Source organism: Corapipo altera, unplaced genomic scaffold (assembly GCF_003945725.1).
Source record: "Corapipo altera isolate COAL_440 unplaced genomic scaffold, ASM394572v1 359, whole genome shotgun sequence".
Lineage (NCBI taxonomy): Eukaryota > Metazoa > Chordata > Aves > Passeriformes > Pipridae > Corapipo > Corapipo altera.
Window position 1 is genome coordinate 927,315 of NW_020884948.1, and position 21,524 is coordinate 948,838.

At 41.7% G+C, this 21,524-nt stretch overlaps 1 protein-coding gene across 1 annotated transcript; it reads left to right on the plus strand.

Annotated features, from left to right (window-relative positions):
- Nucleotides 1–227: 227 nt before the first annotated feature.
- On the plus strand, nucleotides 228–15,231 carry IGFBP3 (insulin like growth factor binding protein 3). Its single transcript, XM_027662837.1, has 4 exons — nucleotides 228–1,336; nucleotides 5,493–5,719; nucleotides 7,264–7,383; nucleotides 13,467–15,231. The coding sequence occupies exons 1-4, from the start codon at nucleotides 952–954 to the stop codon at nucleotides 13,590–13,592; spliced, it is 858 nt and encodes a 285-aa protein (XP_027518638.1). The 5' UTR covers nucleotides 228–951; the 3' UTR covers nucleotides 13,593–15,231.
- Nucleotides 15,232–21,524: the final 6,293 nt, after the last annotated feature.

Sequence of the window (21,524 nt, forward strand, 5' to 3'; positions counted from 1 at the left end):
AGGAGTCCAAAAAAGGGTACTCTCCGCGAGCTTTGCTCTCCTTTCCCGGTGCCAAGGAAACGCACACGGACACGGGGACGCGCACACGCATACAGCACTTTTTCTTGAAACAAAAGACGTGTTCCTCTCGCCAGAGCCGTACCCCGCACAGCTGATTTCTAAGAAGCGCCCATAAACCGCCGTCAGCGCCGCGTCCCCCCCGACTGCCCCCGCTCCGCCCTCCCACCCTTGCGTGACCGAGCCCTGGATCCGGTGAGGGCCGGCGTTCCTACGCGTTATTCACGGCGCGGGGCGGGCCGGCGGTCGGCGCTATATAGGGACGGGCAGGCGAGTGGCGGGGGACACGGCCAAGCGCGGAGGGTGGGGAGCGGAGCGGCTGGCACGCAGGCAGGCGGCACAGGGAAAAAAACCCAAGGGAATCTCGATTTTTCTTCCCCCTCACCACTATTTTTACTCCCCTCCGTGCTTTCTCCTTTTTTTCTGAAACGCTTTTGGACCAAGTTTTCTTTAGGCCGTCTGGGCTTGGCTTTTGATTTTTTTTTTTTTTGTCTTTTAACTTTTTCAAAGCTTTTTTTTTTTTCTCTGAGTGTTGTGTGTGTGGCAAAAAAAAAAAAAGTTACTGTCGAGCCAAGTAATTCAGGCGCTCTGCAGGCAGGAGGGGGGGAGAAGAGAAGGAAAAAGCTGCCTTTGTTGCTAGCGAGCCCTTGCTGCCTTTATGTGACTGAGGGCAAACGACTGCAGGGAAGACCGGCGTGCGAGAGCCGGCAGCGGCTCCCCGCCTCCTCGCTCCGGCAGGGCTGCGAGCTGCTGCCAGCTGCGCAGTCCCCTCGGAGGCGGCGCCGGCTGCGCTGCTCAGCTTCGCTCCCTCAGCACCCACACAGAGCTCTGCCCGTCCCGCTCCCGGCCGCGGTGTGCGGGGGCGGCTCCGGGCGGCTCCCTCCGCCGGTTGCCATGGTGCCGCGGCCCGGCGTGCTGTGGGCAGTGGCGGCGGCGGCGCTGGCGCTGCTGGTCCGGCGGGCGGCGGCGGCGCTGGCGGGGCCGGTGGTCCGCTGCGAGCCCTGCGACGCGCGGGCGCTGCAACAGTGCAAGCCCCTGCAGCCCGACTGCGCCGAGCGGGTACGGGAGCCGGGCTGCGGCTGCTGCCTCACCTGTGCCCTGCGCCCCGGGCAGCCTTGCGGCATCTACACGGAGCGCTGCGGCGCAGGGCTCAGCTGCCAGCCGCGGCCGGAGGAGGCGCGGCCGCTGCAGGCGCTGCTGGAGGGCCGAGGGCTCTGCACCAACGCGACGGCGGGCGGCAAGCTGCGGGCCTTCCTGCTGCCGGGACCGCACGCTGCAGGTAAGAGGCGAGGGGGTGGCTTGCCCGCGCGCCGCTCTCCCTCCTCTTCGCTACTTTCTTTCTTGCCTTTTTTTTTTTTCCGATTTCTTTTGTTGTAAGTTACAAAGAGCTGCCCGCAGCGGGGAGGCCCGGGCAAGCTCGCTGCGGAGCTCTGTCTCCGGAAAGGGCCCTCGCTCGCTGCCCGACGTCTGTCGGTCCGCGGGCCGGGGGCTCCGCCGGCAGCCACGTAGCCGAGTCTGGGATCGTTTTGAAGGAGGTGTGCTTTGACCGAAGGAAAGGACAATTTACGTCTTCCACCTTATTTTTGTATATATAGCTTTTTTTTAACACCGATGCTGAGAGGTAGCTCCTCGCAAAAGAGGTAGAGTTGCCTTTTTTTATTCTAAGAAAAAAAAAAGGGGGGGGAGTGGGGGAGGGATTGCGTGTTGCTTCTGCGGGTGCGTGGGACTCCCAGGCTACAGAGCTTGAATGGAGAGAGAGAGAGGATGAAATCCTCGCAGTTTGTCCCCGGTGTTCCTGGAAAGAGGCTGTGCAAAAACTCTAGAGAGTGGGCTCTAATTCCTGCGCTGCAGCGTGGGTTAGTCAGGGAAGTCTAAGCACAAAGAGGAAAAAAAGGAGAAGAAAAAAACCCCCAAGAGTTAAATATCCCTTTGGCCTGGAAAGGTGGTTATTCAGAACAAAGCATTTGCACAGCAGTGTTTAAGAGGACGTTTGTTTTTTGCCTGCACTGCAAATAAATCTTTGGTCAAAAGAAGCTTTCCCGTACCTCTTCCGTGTCTTGTAAATGAGACGTTCACTGAGCGGGTTTTGTTTTGTTTGAAGGGGAAGGGACGGTTGGAAAAAGCTCTGTTAGCATGCACATTTGGAAACTTAAGACAGGGAAACTTGGGATTCAGATCAAGAAAGCACCGTCCCTCTATGCAAACATTTAATTAAACTGTTTGCTAGCCAACAGCAAGTATATGAACATTTATTTAATAGAAAAGTGTGTCAAAAGGCTTTTCCCTATTTGCATTTTTAAAAAGCCAGGGGATTTTCTGCTAGGTTGCAGGGCCTCTTTCACTATCCTCTCCTTAGCTGAGGAAGTAGCATCAGTGCTCCAGTTAACTGGCCTCTGGAAGAATAGGCAAAGCCTTATTATAATTATTTATGTGCTGCTCCCAAGCTGTGACAATTTAAATGAGAGTTTAGAGGTATTCACTGAAGTTTTAAATCTTGGAACACGGAGCAGCTTCCTTCATTACATGAACTTGGGTCTTCCTACTTATCCTTGGAGTGACACTGGAAACAAGGGGGCATCTTCTTGATACTTGAGAGTTGATGCTGTTTAATGTAGTGCTTTTAACAGTGACTATTAGAGAAGGAGAAAGGGGACTACACCTGCACTTTGCTGAAAATCTTTCCATTTTCAGCTGAATTTCTGAATTTGCATTCTTGGCTGAGAGAGAGCTCTGATTTTGAAATCAGCAGGAGCTTTGATTACTTAAAAAGTGCAAAGTAGGACCGTACAGTTCACATTCAAGGAGTGAAGGTTGCAAACGTAGTGTGCAAGAAGGAAGAAGTATTGCAAACCTATGTGATATGTAGTGCCCACCTCCTTGTGGGTACTGCTCCACTCCCAGCTCTGAATACAACAGTCCATGGTACACACCCTCTCTGAGCAGGATCACATCATCTCCTTTACACACAGCTAGGTCCTGCATCGTATGCTATACTGTTGGTCATTAGTAGTTCATGAAATTGCTGGAAATTGGTGTAGGGTGGAGTATATTACAGTAGCACTGCAGTGGGCCACGGACTTTCCAGTTGGTTTTTTTGGGCATGAAAGTGTTAAGTAGTAGTGTGCATGTGCAACCCTTCTAATCTGTTTCAGATAAAGAGTCGGTAACTATCATAGCAGTTTTGTTTCTCTTATGAGGGTGTAAAGCTAGCATGGCACTAAGTTTTGTGAAACTGAGTTAATCAAATATGCTTTACAGTTTAAAATGTGGCAATATGACCATTTGAAATTGAAGTGTAAGAAGTGCTGTTGAAATATGATGGCCTGCGTAAACTGAAATGACCAGCCATGGTCATGGATATTCAATGCACATTAAGAATATTTTCTACGTATTTTTTGGTAGAAGAGGAAAACTAGTAAACTGAACTGATTGCAGAAGACCTAGATTCATGTTTATAACATTTTATTGATTCATTTCTTGCAAATTTCATTGAGAATGTGGGGGGAAAAAATACCACTGTTTCAAAACAGGACATTAAACTGCCAAAAATATGTTCAAATACCACTGAGAGTCTGAGTTAAACCCACAAAAGCGAGGAAATTGAGACTTAAGTCTTAACTTCCTTAATCCATTGGCACTGCAGTTTGGATTTTCCTGGTCAATTATGTCAATTGCCAGCCGTGGCTACACTAAAACCACTGGTACCAAAATGTTAATTCAGATCCCGCTTCCTCTCATGTTCCTTCCCCCATTCCTGTGTATTGGCAGTGCCACTGTACTGCCTGTGTTGAAATATCAGGGTCAAATGAACTATGTGAATGCGGACTTTCAGGTTTAGCACTGAATTTCTCAGCTTTTGTGTCTTTTCAGTGAATCATCAAATATAATTTTAATATTAGTGCTATCATGATGTTAACACATCAGTTATTGTGCGTTCCCAATTGGATTTCCTTAAAAATGCAGCATAGACAAATATCTCAGAAGGGACAGGAACACTGGACTTATGGAGTATGTTAGAAAAATGTGTTTCTCCTGATGTCTTCTCAATGGTAAAGAGAAAATATTTTTGAAACTCGAGGTGAAAGCAATGTTTGTTCTTTGACACCATTACAGAATGAATGGCATTTTTTTCCATTATCTTTAAAGTGTGTTTTGTACACCTAGAAATGTTTTTGATTTTTATAGCAGAAGAATGAAAGCGTGCTGTTCTCTTTCTTTCCTGATCTATGCGTTGAATAAAGTTAAGGGGGAAGGGGAAGTGTTAGAGGTGGCTAATTAGAACCAGGAAACTCAGCGCGGTAGAGTTGATTGAATTAACGTCTCTTAAAAAATAAAAAAAATAGAAATTACCACCCTGGGGAAGGCAGAGCCATACCGCAGCCCATAAGTGTCCGGAGCCGGCCGCGTTGAGCTGGGATTGTTGAAATCAGCAGTGGCGGAGGGGAGGGATCCGCGCCCTGGCGCCGATGGGGCTGAGGCGGTCTGGGCTCCGGCGGCGCGGGCCTGCCCCCTGCTGCCGGCGGGCGGGAATGCAGCGAGGGGCGGGGGCGCTGGCTGCTTTCCAGGCGTTGGGTTCAGGCTGCACGGGTGGTGGAGTGAGTCATCTTATGAGGCCGCTCTGAGCGTCAGGATGCTTCAGTTACAAAAGTCTTCAATTCTGTAACAAAGATGCTGATGCATGCTATCAGTAAGACAAGAGGACATGGTCTTAAGCTGTGCCAGGGGAGGTTTAGGTTAGATATTAGAGAGAAATTCTTTACAGAGAGGGTAATCAGGCGTTGGAATGGGCTGCCCAGGGAAGTGGTGGATTCTCCGTCCCTGGAGGTTTTTAAAATGAGACTGGATGTGGCACTTAGTGCCATGATCTAGTAACCATGGCAGTAGTGGATCAAGGGTTGGACTCGATGATCTCAGAGGTCCTTTCCAACCCGGCTTATTATATGAATGCTACATTGTTCATCTTTTGATATATTACTATTTTGTAAAAAGGAAAATTAAGCATTTAGACTAATCTAATAGCTTGTTAATTGCAGGGAGACCTCATCCTGATATACAGCTTCCTCCCAAGAGGAAGGGGAGAGGTAGGCACCAAGCTCTTCTTGCCCTGACCAGTGATAGGAACTGAGGGAATGGCATGAAACTGTGTCAAGGGAGGTTTGAGTTGGATATCAGGAAAAGGTTCTTAACCCAGAGGGTGGTTGGGCTCCCCAGGGAAGTGGTCATAGCACCAAACCTGACAGAGTTCAAGAAGCATTCAGACAATGCTCTCACGCACAAGGTGTGATTCTTGGCGCTGTGGTGTATGGGGCCAGGAGCTGGACTTGATGATCTTTGTTGGTCTCTTCCAACTCAGGATATCCTATGATTCATCTGCTCTTGCAGATGCAGCTGGCAGTTGATTAACATTGTTTCTTCTGCATTTGTTCTTTTTGAAGGAAATTCCAGTGATTCAGAAGAAGACCAGAGTACCAGCAGCACAGAAAATCAGGGCATTCCAAACTCTCACAGGGTGCCGGATTCCAAGTTGCATCCACCACACATCAAAATAGATATCATCAGGAAAGTGCAAGCCAAAGATACTCAGCGCTATAAAGTGGAATATGACTCGCAGAGTACAGATACACTGAATTTGTCTTCTGAATCGAAACAAGAGACTGAGTATGTAAGTATTTTTCTATTTGATGGTTGGGTCCCATGAGCAAAGGTACACCAGCTTCCCAATGCTGCTGGTATCTGTAAGAACATGAAATAAATCTGTCAGGGGCAGGATGCCTTTGTCAGCAAGTGGTCTTCTAACTGTGTCTGCATGTTAGCTTTTGATACTGGTCTGTTTGACTTTGGAAGCTTACTTGAAAATAATAATTTAAAAAAAGCTGTTGATCTTTTTGTAATCCCAATTCAGGACCAAATCTGAATGCATGTGATTTGCAGTCAGTGTGTTTGAGCAGTAAGAGCAGCAATTTAAAGCGTGTGTTTAGAGCCTGTGAGATCGGTACAGAAGGAAAACATGTGAAAGCAACAAAGAAGGTCTTTGCTAAGCAAAAAACTCCATTTTGATCTCCAGTAGAACTGTGGAGTCTGTATGCTTTCAGACACTCACATAAAAGGCACTTTATATGAGCAAACTATTAATATTACCACTTGAAAGTATAAATGACATTACTTCACTAATTAAAAACTGCACCAAATGAGTCTTTGTGTCAGTACAGCAACTTAAACATTTTTAAACCATGCCAAGAAATTTTTTTGGGTTTCCACTGAGGGAGTGGGCTTGTGGACCAAGTCAGTAATATGCCCAGACAGAGTGTAGCTAAGCACAGAGTTTGTGGGCTATGATTCTTGAATCCCACTGCTGAGACTGACTGCCTTCTTGGCCTCTGGCAAAATGTGAACTCCTCTGCTCTTGGTTTTCTGACTGCTAAGTGGGGCTCATAATGCTTTACTCCCTACTCCGAAGAGCTGCAGTGAGAAATAATTAGTTGGTGTTTGAGACATGCTCTTAAAAGTGCTTCTGGAAGCTCTTTTTGGCTCATTGTCCAAGAGCTAATCCTCACTACATTGTTGTCAGCCTTTTGGAGATAAAGAAAGTAAGGAAAAGTGACATCCTTGTCTAATGAGACTGTGTGCAACCGGTCCTTTGCATTTCTGCAACCATTTGGTTCAGTTGAAGTTGGGAATCATTGTCCAAAGTTGAGGAATTTTATATATACATATACATTATGCCAAACTACTTGTTTTCAATTCAATCTATTGCATTTAAGCTTTCAAATCCAGGAGAATCACAAAAATCAAATGTCATTAGGGAAGGCCTACCTAGTAGTATATTTCCACTGACCTACTTTCTTCTTTTCCCGCTTGGTGCAAGGCCAGCTTTTCCAAATTTAAGATATATGTTACTGATTGACATACTGGTTAAGCCTTCCTATGGATATATGTGACTGTGATTTCAACTGGAAATGCCAGTAGGTGCCTCAGCATAGCATAGGGCTTTCAGTGTTTAGAAATCGCTTTATCTTGAATAGAGCAGACAGTCAGATTTTTTTCTGTGAATGGTCTGCCCTTTGACATATCCAGCCATCCCTTTGTTTTAGTGGATTTGCCTGAGTTTGTGCTTCGTGCCCTTTAAAGATTTATTAGCTCTTATCTGAAAGATAGAATTTGGGAATTAAGTTTCACCTGTGTTTTCGCAAATATGCTTGTTAACAGGGTCCATGTCGTAGAGAAATGGAAGACACTTTAAACCACCTAAAGATCCTGAATGTCTTGAGTCCAAGGGGCTTTCATATTCCAAATTGTGACAAGAAGGGGTTCTACAAGAAAAAACAAGTAAGTACAGAGTTCTGATTATTTCAATGAATGCATTTCACCTTTTCTACATCTTCGTTGGAGGATCTTGCCATCAAGGTGCATTATATATCATTTTATAAAGGAACTAGTTCATTTCCAGTTTTAGGACCTGACTCCATAGTGCTGTACCTTGTCAAGTGGGGATAGTATTTTTATTTTCTGTTGGTCATGACAACAGGTTCATTTGAGAAACTTTGTACCTAATCACACATGGGTTGACTGGTGTCCTAGATACTAATGGCCTCTGGTTTAAAAAAAGCAGTGCCTCTGCAATAACCCACAGAGCTAATGTTGCAGTCACCATATGACTGCAATAGATCAATGCTTTGAATTGTAAATAGCTACTTGAGAGTTCCTAGAAGAACTACACTGGATCATATTACAAAAAGCAACTTGAGAAGGGTATATATCTGTCCTTTATGTGCTACACAGATCGCTTCCAAAATCCAAGTCATGCTATCATGAAAGTGATACTTCTAGTAGTTACTCTGCAGCAAGGATGGCTTCTCAGCCCTTTTCTTGTTCTGGGGTTGTGACCTTTCTTGTGAAATGCAGGCTGAAACTGTGGGTATTTTATGCTTCAGTTGTGTCAGACTGAGCTACAGCAGCATTCTCCATTCAGTGCTGTCCTTGAAGCTCATTCAGGAACTTGGGAAAGTGCATATTGCATCTAATTCCAGTGTTTAGTTAGTGGCCTGCCTCCAAATATGTTTCTTGGTATAATTCCAAAATTTCCTGAATTCAAAGGTTTCTTTTAAGACTTTTCTCAAGGACAAGTTTTGTTTATGGACAATCTTGTCTCTCCCATTTGGGTTTACCTCTCTATCTCTGGTAACCAAAGGAGGGATTGACTCTCTGTTGCTAGCTAATGCAGTTCATTGGTTGGAAATGAGAGGCCAACCTCCGACCAGGCAACCTTATTTTAGGAATGGTATCTCTCCATTTTTTGGCTTCCAGCTTTCTTAGAAACAGTCTTTCCCTTTCTGGTATTCCCTGGAGCTCTGCATTAAGCTGGCAGTGTCAGGTGGAGCATTTGCAACAGGGGTGAGATTTCCAGCCTTCCTTTCTGCCATCAGTCTAGCACTGACAGCACTGTTTGACCTTTGGTGCATGCTGCTGAGCTTTCTATGCTTCCCAGCTTTTCCCAAGCAGGTGATGGCAACTCCCAAGCAGGGAAAGTTTCTTCTTGTTGCCTGGAGCTTTGAGAAGCCTGTGTCAATCTTGTCGTGCTGCATGTGAACTTGCAGAGAGCAACACTCAACATCTTGATCAGAGTTTTTTCAGAAAATGCTTTAAAGTGCTATGCAGAGCTATAAAAGCATTTCCTTAGCTGCTCTAGAGCAGCTAAGAATCATTTAATTGCATTCAAGGCATACAGGTGTGCTGTAGCCCTTTTCCTTCTCCAGGTATTACAGAAGACCACAGATTGTTTAGTTTGTTCAGTAGATCTTCCTTTCATCTCTCTTCAGACTCTGAGGTTTTTGGTTTGTCAGCAAAAGTGTAGTGATTTGCAGACAGTCTCTGGCATGTGCATATAGTAAATCGGATCCACAGTAAGCACATAATAAAGTGACTTACTTTAGAGGATGACTGTACTTTGAAGTGCAGTCACAGTTCTTCCACCAAGGCAGAAAAAAAGGAAATACGAAGTTAAAAAATAGGAAAGTCAGATAATAATTTTACCTAGCCTTTGTTCCTGGAAGCTGAGAATAAGGTAGTGGTACAGAGAAAATACATACTTCTGCCCTCTGTGTAGTGTCTGTCCTGCCTAGAGACTTTCAAAACTGCTTTAGGAAAGGTTCCTTCACTATGTGCAACAGCCTGTCTGGTCAGCAAACATAGATGATGAAGGGACACTTTCATACTTGGCCAACCTTGTCAAGCACTGTACCAGTTTACCCAGGTCCAGTAGTTTCAATGGTAGTTTGAGATGACTTGGGATCTCGTAGGACATGCCCACAAATGGAGTCCATGTGAGTAAATATTCTACATGAAATTCAGTTGGTGTGTTGATCCCATAAATGAACCTTGATCAACGCTGGGAACAGGTCTTCACGGATAAGGCTTACAGAGGCAGCCTGCTTCTCTCACCAACAAAATACAAACCACAAATAGTAGTTACCCTCATAGCATTAACTCCTAGAAAAAATCATCAGTTTGAGAAGTGAGTCGTGTCCAGACCTAATTAACTGTCTACAAGGAGTTGTGGCAGTTGTGTTTGTTTGGTTTCCTTTTGAAGCATCATGTAGGTCTGATATTTTAAACACTGTGAGCAGGTATCTAATCTCATTAACAGAATGCTAGGTTATTTTATTCATTCACTTCATTACCATTATTATCAGCATTTAATCTGGAGTTGAATTACATTATATTGTCACAAGAAAATGCAGAATAATAGGTTAGGAAATAGATGGTAAATCCAATGAAAAATGAGTGCAAGGTAGGCATTTTGAATTCTGGAAACAACTGTCAGCACTGCTGTCTAGGGTGAGAATGTGGTAGGTGTGGGATGGTAGGAACCTGCTAAATTATGATTGTACTGGACACCATTAAACTCATTCAGGATGCACTTCACATATTCTGCATTCCTGGTCACCTACTCTTTCCAGTCAAGTTGAAAGTGGTTATTTTTCATGACATTTGTGGATATCTAGAAATTGACTTTTCAAGAACAACACATTTGCATGTGTGAAACAATTTTAGGAACATAGATTTATCTGTCAGGATATAACATGAAAAATATTTCACACCTTGTGTTTATATATAAACTTCCTTAAGATCAGACCTATTAAAATTTAGAATTCTTCATCTTATTAAATCATGCATGTAAGGTTGTACTATTCAACTGTGGTATATAGGTATATTTATGTGGAATAGGTTGATACAGGCATGTTCCTGCCTCAAGCATGGCATAAAAGGATTTGATGAAATTAGAATTATTATATGGGGCAATTACTAGAATTGCCCCATGTTTGTGTACTGCAACCAGATACCTAAATGTGAGCTGACAGTGTCCCACTGAAAACAGAGCTGGGCTTGGCAGGAGCCAAAATGGCCTGAGGTATATGTTAATGCTGTCTGCAATCTGTTCCTGAAGACCACAGTTGCAGCTTCATGGAGACCACTGGGTTGACCAGGAATTTAATGGGATACCATATGCTTTGCTGTGCCCTGCAAATGCCTCTGCGGCACTTCTTTATGAAAAGGAGAGGGGCAGGTGGCATGGAAGCTGGCAGCTGGTGTTTCTATCAGAAGTAATTACTGTCTCCACCACTTGGGTAGTTTTCCAGCTTTTTGAACTTATGAAGTCATACAGAAGAGCTGGGCAGAGCCTTGAAATGTATGTGGAGTACAAAATTCACAAGAGCAGATATACTTTTTTTTCCAGATGATCTGTCTACTACTTCTGTGGGGAATACATACTAGCTGTTTTAGGATAAACGCATCACTTTTGAATTAGAAGTGCTTTACTATTGACAGCGTGATGGAGTGGGTAGTGCAAAATCACAGATTGGAAAAGATAAATTGGTTCTTCATAGAGTGTTATTTCAGCTGTAAAATGATCCAAGGGGTTTGCTTTTCGAATAGGTTGTCTAGAAGAAGTAAAAAAACCCAAACTCGAAGTAGGGAAGGTGTTTCTGCAGACTAACTTCATCTTGCAGTTAATTCTGAAAATTGATTGGGCAACCATAAAAAACAATCAAAGCCTCCAACAACATGAGTTAACTTTAATTGATCATTTCTTTTGAGAGTGATGCAAGCCTATGAATCAGCAAGAGTTGTGTAACATACTTCATATAGTAATTCTAAAAGGGGAGGCTATGTTCCTATTATTAGCAGAAGTGTATTAGTATTAGCAGAAGTGCTGGAGCACCAGGCTGGCAGCCAGAAGCCCTATGCTCTTTGGGCTCCATCTGTGCCTGCTTTGTTGGGAAAAACAACTCAAGTAGTGCTGCCTCAGTTTCCTTTTCTGTAAAATTTAAATTGTACAAAGACTGTTTTTTATTAATTCCTTTGTTTTGAGCATGAAGAATTTAAGTCGTTAAATGTTAATACTGCTTAAGCTAGAGTCCAGTCCACTTGCCATCAAAATAGAAAGAAAATTTCCCTTGACATCGGTGGACTTGGAGCAACCATTCATAGAAATCCTGGAGAGTATGTGTAAGCTCTAGTTAGGCTTTTGAGGCAATAAACATAAGTAGTAAGACTTATGTTTAAAGACTTAAAGGTAACTAGAACTGAAATGCAGGTAACAATTTAGTTTAGCAAATTATTAATGTAGCTGTTCTTTCAGTAGGTTTGAACCTCTTCACCCTCTCCTAAAACTAAGCTAACATATACTTTAAGCTGGATCTTGTTATCCTGCTGCTGTCCATTTTCATAGGACTAATGTAGAAGGACTGCAAATTCACAGAAGGGAGGACATCGTATTATTTCTACATTGGGCTTGTTACTCAATAATATATCATAAGGGTGGATTAACTTGCAGTTATGGTGATTAACATTACTTCATTTACTCTAAAATAAAATAAACAACTTGCTGAAAAAATTGTATCTAATGTGTGACCTGCTTCTTTTACAAGTTCCTAGTGAAGACTGTCTGCACTACCCGTGCTCATGGACCAATGTGTTGGTGCATGCTGTCCCTGGAGTGATCTAAATTCACAGTTCTGTCCAAAATAGCACCCTGTCATCTGAGATACTAAACTAGACATGGAAAGGATCAGGCACTTTGAGCAGCATATGAAGCCCAACTCTTGCTTGATGTTTTCTTGTGTACCTAAACATGGAAAAGGCACTTAGAGTTGTGAGCCACTGCCATACCCTCCTGGACACCCTGGAGAACAAGCAGTTGGGTGGTAGTGACCAAGTTTATCTGACTTTTACCAACCTGAACCTCTAAAAACCTAAATTGCTATGAGTGTGATCTTAGAGGCAGCACTTGCTCTGCTTGTGCGATAGACTTAACAGTGTTGAGGGATGTAAGTAGCTTCAGTCTAGCCAATCTTCCTTCATGTTGGCAATGCAACAGACAAAACCTCAGGAAACTAGGTATGCTTGTGTCACTGCATCCTTTGTCAGTATGTCCTGAGTAAAGAGCCACTTTTGTTTGCATTTGAAGCAAATCCTGTACCACCAAATCTCAAAACGTGAGCTGACATGGGGGCTGTGTCTTGACAGTGAGGCTGACCCTTGCAAACCTAGTGAGATTCTAGAGACATGTCTTATAAGCGGGTAAAAGTGCTATGAGGTCCTAGAGGTTTGCAGTATGTAACTATATCCAGAGTTGCATACTGAATGCAGCCTGTAGCATGTTATCTCCTTTAGTCTAGTTTTTGCCATTCTTAGTTTCTTGGGGGGACATTACTTACTTAGTACATAGTAGACTTTATAATGTGTTTCTGCTGCTTCTAAAGAGGTTCAGTGTCATTGCCTGTGGTAGTTTCAGGTTAGTCAGCATTGTTGTAATACCGCCAGTTAACTTAAAGCTGTCATAGATTATACACTAGTAGATACGCAACCTTATTTATAGGAAAATATACATGTAAAGTTCTAGTACACCTAGCAGTTGTCGGAGTGATAATTCCATTACAGAAGGATTGTATATCTGTTAATAAACATCAGCTACAGTTTTGAATTTCCTCAAGCAAACAGATGCAAGCCAAGGGTGTTTATTGCTGCAATGGTTGTCTTTTCCAGACCTGTGCTTTAGTGTAGAACATATCTGTTAACTTTCTTTTCCAAAGATGGGTCCCAGTCATTAGCCTGTATTGTAGTAAGTAGTCCTGGTATTCAAAGGGGGCAACTGTGCCAAATATAACAGATTACTTCATAAGGCTTTTTTTTTTGGTAGTCCTCAGTGCAGTTTTATTATGGAGCAGTTAGACCCAGAGGTATTGATTTTATTCAAATACTTTGTACTAGTAACAAATACTCTGATTCTGTCAGATACGGTCAGGATATGGTAGTGCATCTATCAAATGAGCAGGAATCCCTGTTGTATAACACGAAGAGCAGAGATAACCGAAATCATGCAAACCAAGTCTTCTATTCTGTTTCAGTGTCGCCCGTCCAAAGGCCGAAAAAGAGGTTATTGCTGGTGCGTGGATAAATACGGACAGCCACTTCCCGGGTATGATGGGAAGGGAAAAGGAGATGTCCACTGCTATAACTTGGAAAGCAAGTGAGGGCTGGGTGCCAGCTCTTTTGGCATCTGGGCGTGGCCACTGGACCTCACAGAGGCCTTGGGGGGGCTGGGCAAACACTGTGGACTGCATTGCGTGTGGAGTACCAAGCTCTGCTTCTGCAGCAGATGGAGAGTTGCAGCCTCTGCAGATGCTGCTGCAGCTGCACCCTGCCACCAACATGCGTTGAGCTTCCTATAGGATGTATAGAAGCTCTGAAATCCCATGTAAACGTGCACTATTGATACCCAGAGAGAGAAAAACAAAAGGCACTTCAGAATGGATTCAGGGAGTCTCCACTTACTTTTTAAAGAATGGCCTGTGACCAATTTGATCCTAAAAGATACTGTTGGTTTTTTTACTTTATTTTAAAGAATTTATAGATTTTAAGCTTGTAGAAGTATTAAAGAAAAAAGACCCACAAAACAAACAAGCAAACAAAAACTTACAAGGATTTAAAGGTAAGGCGTTTTTTACAGGTCTGATGGGAAACTTGTCTTCACGGGTAAAAAGTTTTATAAAAGTCTCAAAGAACTTTCTAAAGAAATGTATTTCTAGAATAAAGACATGGCTATTTTTTCTGTAAAATATATTATGAATATTCTGTTAGTCTGTATTTAATATAATTGTTTTTTAATAAACTTTATTTAAATGTAACATGTGAATACCAAATATCACATAGTAATTCTAGTGTATACTTCTGTATGCAAAGAGAAAGCAAGGGTATGGAATGACTTACAAATATGTTTAAATCCATATACATACACACTGACCTGTTCTAGATAATAGAAATTAATTTGTGGAGCAAAGGAAGTGTTTCCAGAAGAGTTTGAGATTTTGTGTATTTGATATAACTACAAATACTAAAATAATTTTTAAAAATTATTTTATTTTTATTTCTAATTGTTATTTTCTAATGTGACCATCACTGAATTATGCCACTGGAAAAGGATAACTGTTGCACTGAAGCTCTTGGTAAAGCTTTCTTGTGTTCTTTGCTTCAGTTTGTGCAATAGGGCTTACATTTCCTTCATTTCCTGCTCACACTAATACAGAATATTCATAGACAAAAAAATTGCCATCACAGTACCAGCCTTTTTATTTGCTTATTTATTTTGAAAAGGTGTTATCTTGGTACGTTCTACCAAAGCACATACTCTGTACAAGGAACTCCTATTCAAAACAATGCTGACAAGATGGGGGGACTATGGGCCCTGGGTGTTGAGACACTTCGTTTATGCTACACACAATTGTTGCTTGATTTGACTATGGTAGAAATCATTTGCCTGCATCTAAGCACCATTGAGTTTAAATATTTAAACCAACTGTCTTCCATAGTGTTATATGTCTTTTTAATTGGAAGAGAAATTATTTGGTTTTTTTGTGGTATGTGATGCTTTCACATAAGGAAGGGTTTGGCAACATTATTTTTCTGAGGCTGATTGTTTACTGAACTTTGTGGAAAATTTTGTATGACAATGAAATCTGGATAATGAAAGGTAGACTGTGAAATGTAACATCTCTGGAAAGTAATGCCATATTTTGTATATGTATTTATTTATATATTTTATATAAATATTTTATATATTTATATAAATATATATTCTTATATGTGTCACTATAAATGTTTGATGTCACTATAAATGTTTGATGTCACTGTAGAAAAAAGAAGCCATCAACTCTGTAATTTCTTGTTGAGTTGGGAACTCTATGAATACTGAGGACAGTGGGTTTCACGCTGATGGGTCAGGGGTTGTGTGATGGAAGAGAGACCAGGGGGCCAAGGAGCTTGTTCCTTGCCACTGCATGAGTTACAACCATCCTTTTTCCTGCCAGCAGTGGCAAACGTCTTGAAGCTCTGACAGGGAAAGATTTGGTTTTGCAGCTCACCAGGACTGAGGCAGCCGAGCACTATAAGTCAGATGTTTAAAGCCTTACCATTAATGTATTAGCTGAACAGCCCTATGTGCGTTCTGCACATCTTTCCAATTTCTGTCTAATTAAATGAGTTCACATCATGATGAAAACTGAAATTTTATAACCTCAGAGTAAGAAAAAAAATATACATGAAGTGATGCTTACTGCAGATTTCCTGACAGATGATTACATAAAGTGTTGTAAGGTGAAGATTTGTTGCAATATTTTTGTTGCTGAAGCAAGTGTAATGCCTGCAAAGATTTATTGGCAAAATAATAAGTGCTGGGCCTTTTTTTATTTTTAATTTGTAAACCAGTTCCTTTCAAGTAATTTCACAGAGAGAAGAAAGTCATATTTACACCAATATTTGGGCATAACCATAGATAGAAAAATAAGAATTGAGTTAATCAAAGTGAATATTTTGCCTCTTTTTTTACTTGCTATCTGGTGAGCCTTCTGAAAACAGAAGTCAGTTTCTTGTCAAAAGTGGCCTTGCAAGCCACATTTTGCAAGTATGCAAGAATGTTTTAGCAACCTGTAGCAATACCCAGATTTCTGATTTGGGTATTTTGTCAAGTATTTAAGCTTTTTATGTTTTTCCCTGCCATTTAAAATAAATGGTTCAAGACAAGAGGGCATGGTCTCAAGTTGTGCCGGGGGAGGTTTGGGTTGGATATTAGAATTTCTTTACAGAGAGGGTGGTCAGACATTGGAATGGGCTGCCCGGGGAAGTGGTGGATTCTCCGTCCCTGGAGATTTTTAAAAAGAGACTGGATGTGGCACTTAGTGCCATGGCCTAGCAACTGCAGCGGTAGTGGATCAAGGGTTGGACTTGATGATCTCGGAGGTCCCTTCCAACCCAGCTGATTCTATGATTCTGTGAAATACAGAAGAAGTTGACTAGTAGAGGTCCTTAAGTGATATTTTTTTATAGAAGACCCAAGGAAACCGTCTCAAGGAACTCAAACTGATTCAAGCAATCAATCTGTCGCATGAATTATTTAAGAAATGACATTCAGCTCATTTAGGTCAGCTCCTTCTAATGTTCTTTAGTATGTAACAGAGGAAACATACGGCCACAAGGGGGGGAAAAATTAAAGAATTGCATGGTTGTGAGAGTCAGTTTTATTATTTTGCTTCCAACAGATGTCTTTAAAACAAAAATTGTGTGTAAAAATAGCCCCCTCCAAAAAAAATTTCTCACCTTTAATTTAAAACTTCCTCCATTTCAGAAGTTGCCTTTTAAATATATTTTACAAATACAGTTGCTTGCACTAGTATTGGATACTTGCCATTGCCAATCTGATGTTCTTATCAGTTAACATTGGTATGAAATGGTATGAAATTGGTATTGAATGAAAAATAACATTATTATCCCCCAAAAAATTTAACCTTAAGAGAATCAGTGGTGACTTTTTCCTTTTTTTTTTTTTTTTTTTAACATTCTTAGTTCTATGAAGACAAGGATTCAATTCAATAGGCAAGAGTACTTGTCATTTGAAGATTTTTCTTATGGCTAAGGGAGCCAGGCTGCAATTCAAGCAAATATATTTGTGATCTACATCCAAACAGCAGAATGTGGGCAGCATGAAGCAAATATATGGGTCAGTATCAGTTCAGAGGAAGATGAGTTCCCTCCATGCACAGGTTAGAAATGATTCCTGCTAAGAACTGCGATGAGAGGAGAACTTTGGGTTTCGTGACAGAAATGGAACCAATGCATTAGAAAAATACCTCTGTGCCTTCACTGCCTTCAGTTCAGGTGGTATATTTTATTATTGAACAGCTTTTTTCTAGTTTTCAGTAAGCTCTTTCAAGAATCTCACGTGATCTGGGTTAATATTAAGAAGTCTCAGAAAAATCCTTTTAACTACAAACATTATTTACACCTCAAATATTTGCCTGGCAGGGCACTACAAAAGCTCCAAGTATGTACTACAAAACTTGCTGATTTCTTTTTGAGCATATTTGTTAAGTTGCATGGGTACCATATGTAGCCCAGATTGATGTGGTAAGTATTTATTTTAACAAGTGTAATAAATAGCTGCATAAATCCCTGTAATTGACCATTGACTTTAATGCAAGTTAAAGCTGGCTGCAGGCAGCTCTGTTATCTTAAAAATTATTTGAAGAAGTTCTCTTTTTTTAATAGATGTTCTATGCTATAGTTTTTGGAGCCCAGAATATCCTTTTCCACCTTTTTGACATGCACACCTTTTAGGTCATAGTGTTAGCTATTTGTGCACTAGGGAAGGAGGCTTCAATGAATACCAAAACCACATAATTAATTCATTTTTAGTACAGTCTGAACTTTTTATGACTAAATTCAATAGAAACCTTAACACAGCATAATTCCTTGTTGAACTGAGCCTAAATTTAAGCAATGGTTTTTGAAACCTTTTGGGAAATCATTTTTGTGTATCTCTAGTTACTGTAAGCAAGGATGGCTCCACAGAGATTTCGCATACTAGCAATAGGAATTATATTTAAAGTATGAAAAGTACTGAGCAATTTTTGTGTATGCCAAAGCATATTAGTATTCCAAATGAAATGTTTATATAGGTAGCTGTTTTCTACATGGTCCTGCTGTGCCTTTAGAAACCCTTCACTTCTATTAATTTTGATCAGAATAATATGCTTGCTTCCTATATTAGAAAAGACTGACTCCTGTTTCTTCCCCAACTCTTTTTTTTTTTTCTGAGATATCCAAAAATAAGATCCAAAAAGGATATCACAGTATTCCAAGGGCAAGTTTTTTTGTGGTTAGTATCAGTAATGGCTTCATCTGCAAGCATGAAACATTGGTTTTGTTTAAGGCCATTAGAAGAGAAGTCTTTTGATATGTCCCGTGGATATGGGTATCTTCTTATAACTGGAATGTATTTAACCATTTGATTTTGGAGTCTCCATCCCTGGAGGTACTCAAAAGCCATCTGGACATAGTCCTAGGCAACTGTTCCCTGGTTGAGCAGGGTGGGATGGACCAGGTCCCCTCCAGAGATCCCTTCCAACCTCAACCATCCTATGAACCAGTCAGGATGTACCAGCTTGGTGTCCCGAGTTTGTCCCAGTACATGAGATTGTCTACATTATACAATGCATTGATTGAGAAAATGTTACCCCTTTTTCTGCCAGAAAGGAAATTTCCTGGTAAAATGGCAAAGTAGTGCAATTTTTTTTTTCACTGGAAGAACCTTTAGTTTTAAAACTCCTCATTTTAGGTATTACTGCTTCCAGTTCAGATTTTGCAGATGTAGAAGCCGATGTATACCAGCCTTAGAGAAAATCCCATTGAAAAAGCTTTGCTTCTGCTTTTATCCTGTACATATATTAAAAAATGCAAATGACTTCAAGGCAGAAAGTTGCAGCTGAAAAAAAAATGGAGACCAGGTATTAGCAGAAGCAGAGGGTAATGCTGCAAATCTCAGTTTATCCTTGCAGAATGCATGTCCTACTGCTCTGTGTATCCTAGCTCTCCACTTCTGCTGACCTATCCAAATTCCTTAAGAGCCTTTCTCTGTCATGGCTAATTTCACCCCACTGCTCTCTCCATTAGTGGGTATGGAAAGAAAAGCAGCAAAATTATTGCTGCAGAGAGAAGCTGAGATTTCCTCCAGAAAAATCTGTTATCCTGGAAAAAAATCTAAAGAAAATGTCATTGAGAAGGACTGCTTCCCACAGCCATGTGTGGTAAGACCTTCCAAAAGTGAGGTAGTGGAGTGACTTGCTTATGAGAGCCAAGCTGAGAGTGCATTTCCCTCATTTCTTGCAACTGGAGGGCAGACGCTGTTTTTGCCTGCTTATGTCATACAGAGACTATTCAAGGTTTCCTTTGTCTGCTAACTATCGTGTGACTTGCACCCAGTAAAAAAGACCTAACTGACTGAGCTTGGAAAGCTGATTTCTGTTTTATTACGTGGGTGCTGAAAGCAGTCTTCAGCCCTCAGATCCATACAGTTGCTATGTTACCCCTACGTGTTGCTGATCTTTTTTTCTGTTCCCTTGCTGGAGCTAAATGGTGAGGGCTCAATTGCCAAAGCAGCAATAAACAGAAGCTGCAGATAAAATGAAAATATGAAAATATGAAAGAAGATGATGACATAGCCAGCATTTTCTCTATGCATCCAGAGAAATCCCACACTAAGCATCTACGCATCAGCCTGGTGAACTACAAAGCACCATCAGTGAGAGAGAAGAAAATCCTATGTCACCCTTGGCATAATTGCAGAATTAGAAACCTCAGTGTAGGCACAAATAGGCTGCTCTTTGTTAGCTTAAGAGCAGCTGAAGGAGGCTGAGAGCAGAAGGACGACTACCCATGCTGTGTTCTGCATGGCAAAACGGCAGGAGGGAGGCTCTGCTGGAAAAGGGAAGTCTGTTGGTCAGGCGCTATCCCTGATGGGAAATGTGGTTGGTAAGGAAGCGGCAAGGAGCCAAGCATGTGCACAGCCCTGCCTTCCCCTGTGTGCCTTGTCTTGGCTGTGCTGCCCATGCTGCCACTCATACGAGCTAATCCAAGAGGGAGTATGAAAAGATGAGCAGAAACTTTTCAAAATTAAACAGCCAGGATGTGGAACTGACTAAATTTAGATTCATTCCTTTGAACTTACATCAACATCCATGACAAGCACCCTTACTCCCACACCTCTCCTGCAGGAGGCTGCCCCTCTCCCTGAACCCTCACAGTAGCTTACTTGCAGATGAACCCTGAGGGAGGAGGTAGGTCAAGAGAGGAGGAAAGGAGGGAAAATAAAATAAAGCTATAGTTTGTTGAGAGAGCTATTGTCAGAGATGTTTTCATTACTTAAGAGTGCAAGTGCTGGTGTGTCTGGGCTCCTGCTCCACCGCTGTTGTTTTTGGTACTTTTCGGTAACACAGAATGAACTGGCTGTACTCCTAGCAGATCCTGTCCTCCCCTCCCACCTTTACCTTAGTGTGACTAGATAATATTGGGTGGCATTTCAGTAAGAGAAGCCTTCCACTTGCACCAACTCTGGTACTGTTACTCAATATATACTATCTACCCAAATGTTAGAATGTCAAATGTACTAAACACAATTAGGTGTTTATTAAGCTGCTCATACCCTACTTTCCTGTGCAGTCTAAATACCTACCCAATTCTTGATGCAATGTACAACAATCCTAAATGCAAAATGTGTCAATAGACACATGCATCTGTTGTCAGTGCAGCCTGGGGAGACTGTTTAGGCTAGTGTTTTATCAGTGGAGTGATAGCTGAGGAAAAGTAGACCAACCTAAAAAGTGGTGTGTAAAAATAGGCATAGGACTTGACCACTCAATATGCAGCATGGGCTAAAAGTCTAGCTTGAAATGAGTCACTTGGTTCTTTTGTTTTAAACAGGAATTTTTTTACTATTATTATTATGGGTTGGGCAGGGATTAGACATCAGCGTTGTTTTGCGATAGCAAGGCAGTGACATGGGTATAAAAAATAGCATTTATAAATCTAAAAAGTCGATGCTGCTAGACTGCTGGTAAAGCACAAACATCTTTTGTTCTGACTTTGCAGAAGAAAACTGCTCTATTTTAGCATTTTGTTTGGGGTCCAATGTAATATCTAGTTCTGTGGGAGCTGAGTGCTTTCCACTAAATCCTGTGACAAGCCTCTGGCGTGTGCCATTCTTTGTCATCCCGCTTTTCTTCTCTGAGGAGAGCAAGCTATATGTAATGCATTTTTTCTGTTTGCATTTTTATTTTGGTCTGTGTTTAAGACTCTCATTAGCAAGTGCAAGATCGAAGGAATATGTTTGTTTTGTAAAGGAAAAGGCTAAATCTTCATGTGCTCAATATCTAATTGCACTTTGGACTGGGTCTGTAGAAAGTGTTCCCTGACTAAGTTTTGTCTTTTCAAAGCACGTATTCTTATGGTAGAGAAGTGACAGGGATGGTGACGAGCCTTCAGTGTTAGAGTAGGCTGCCCTTCACTACCATTTTCTTTCTCTCCTCCTTTCTCTTCCCTCACCTTCTGCCAGCTCTAGCTGACACAAATGTGTCTCT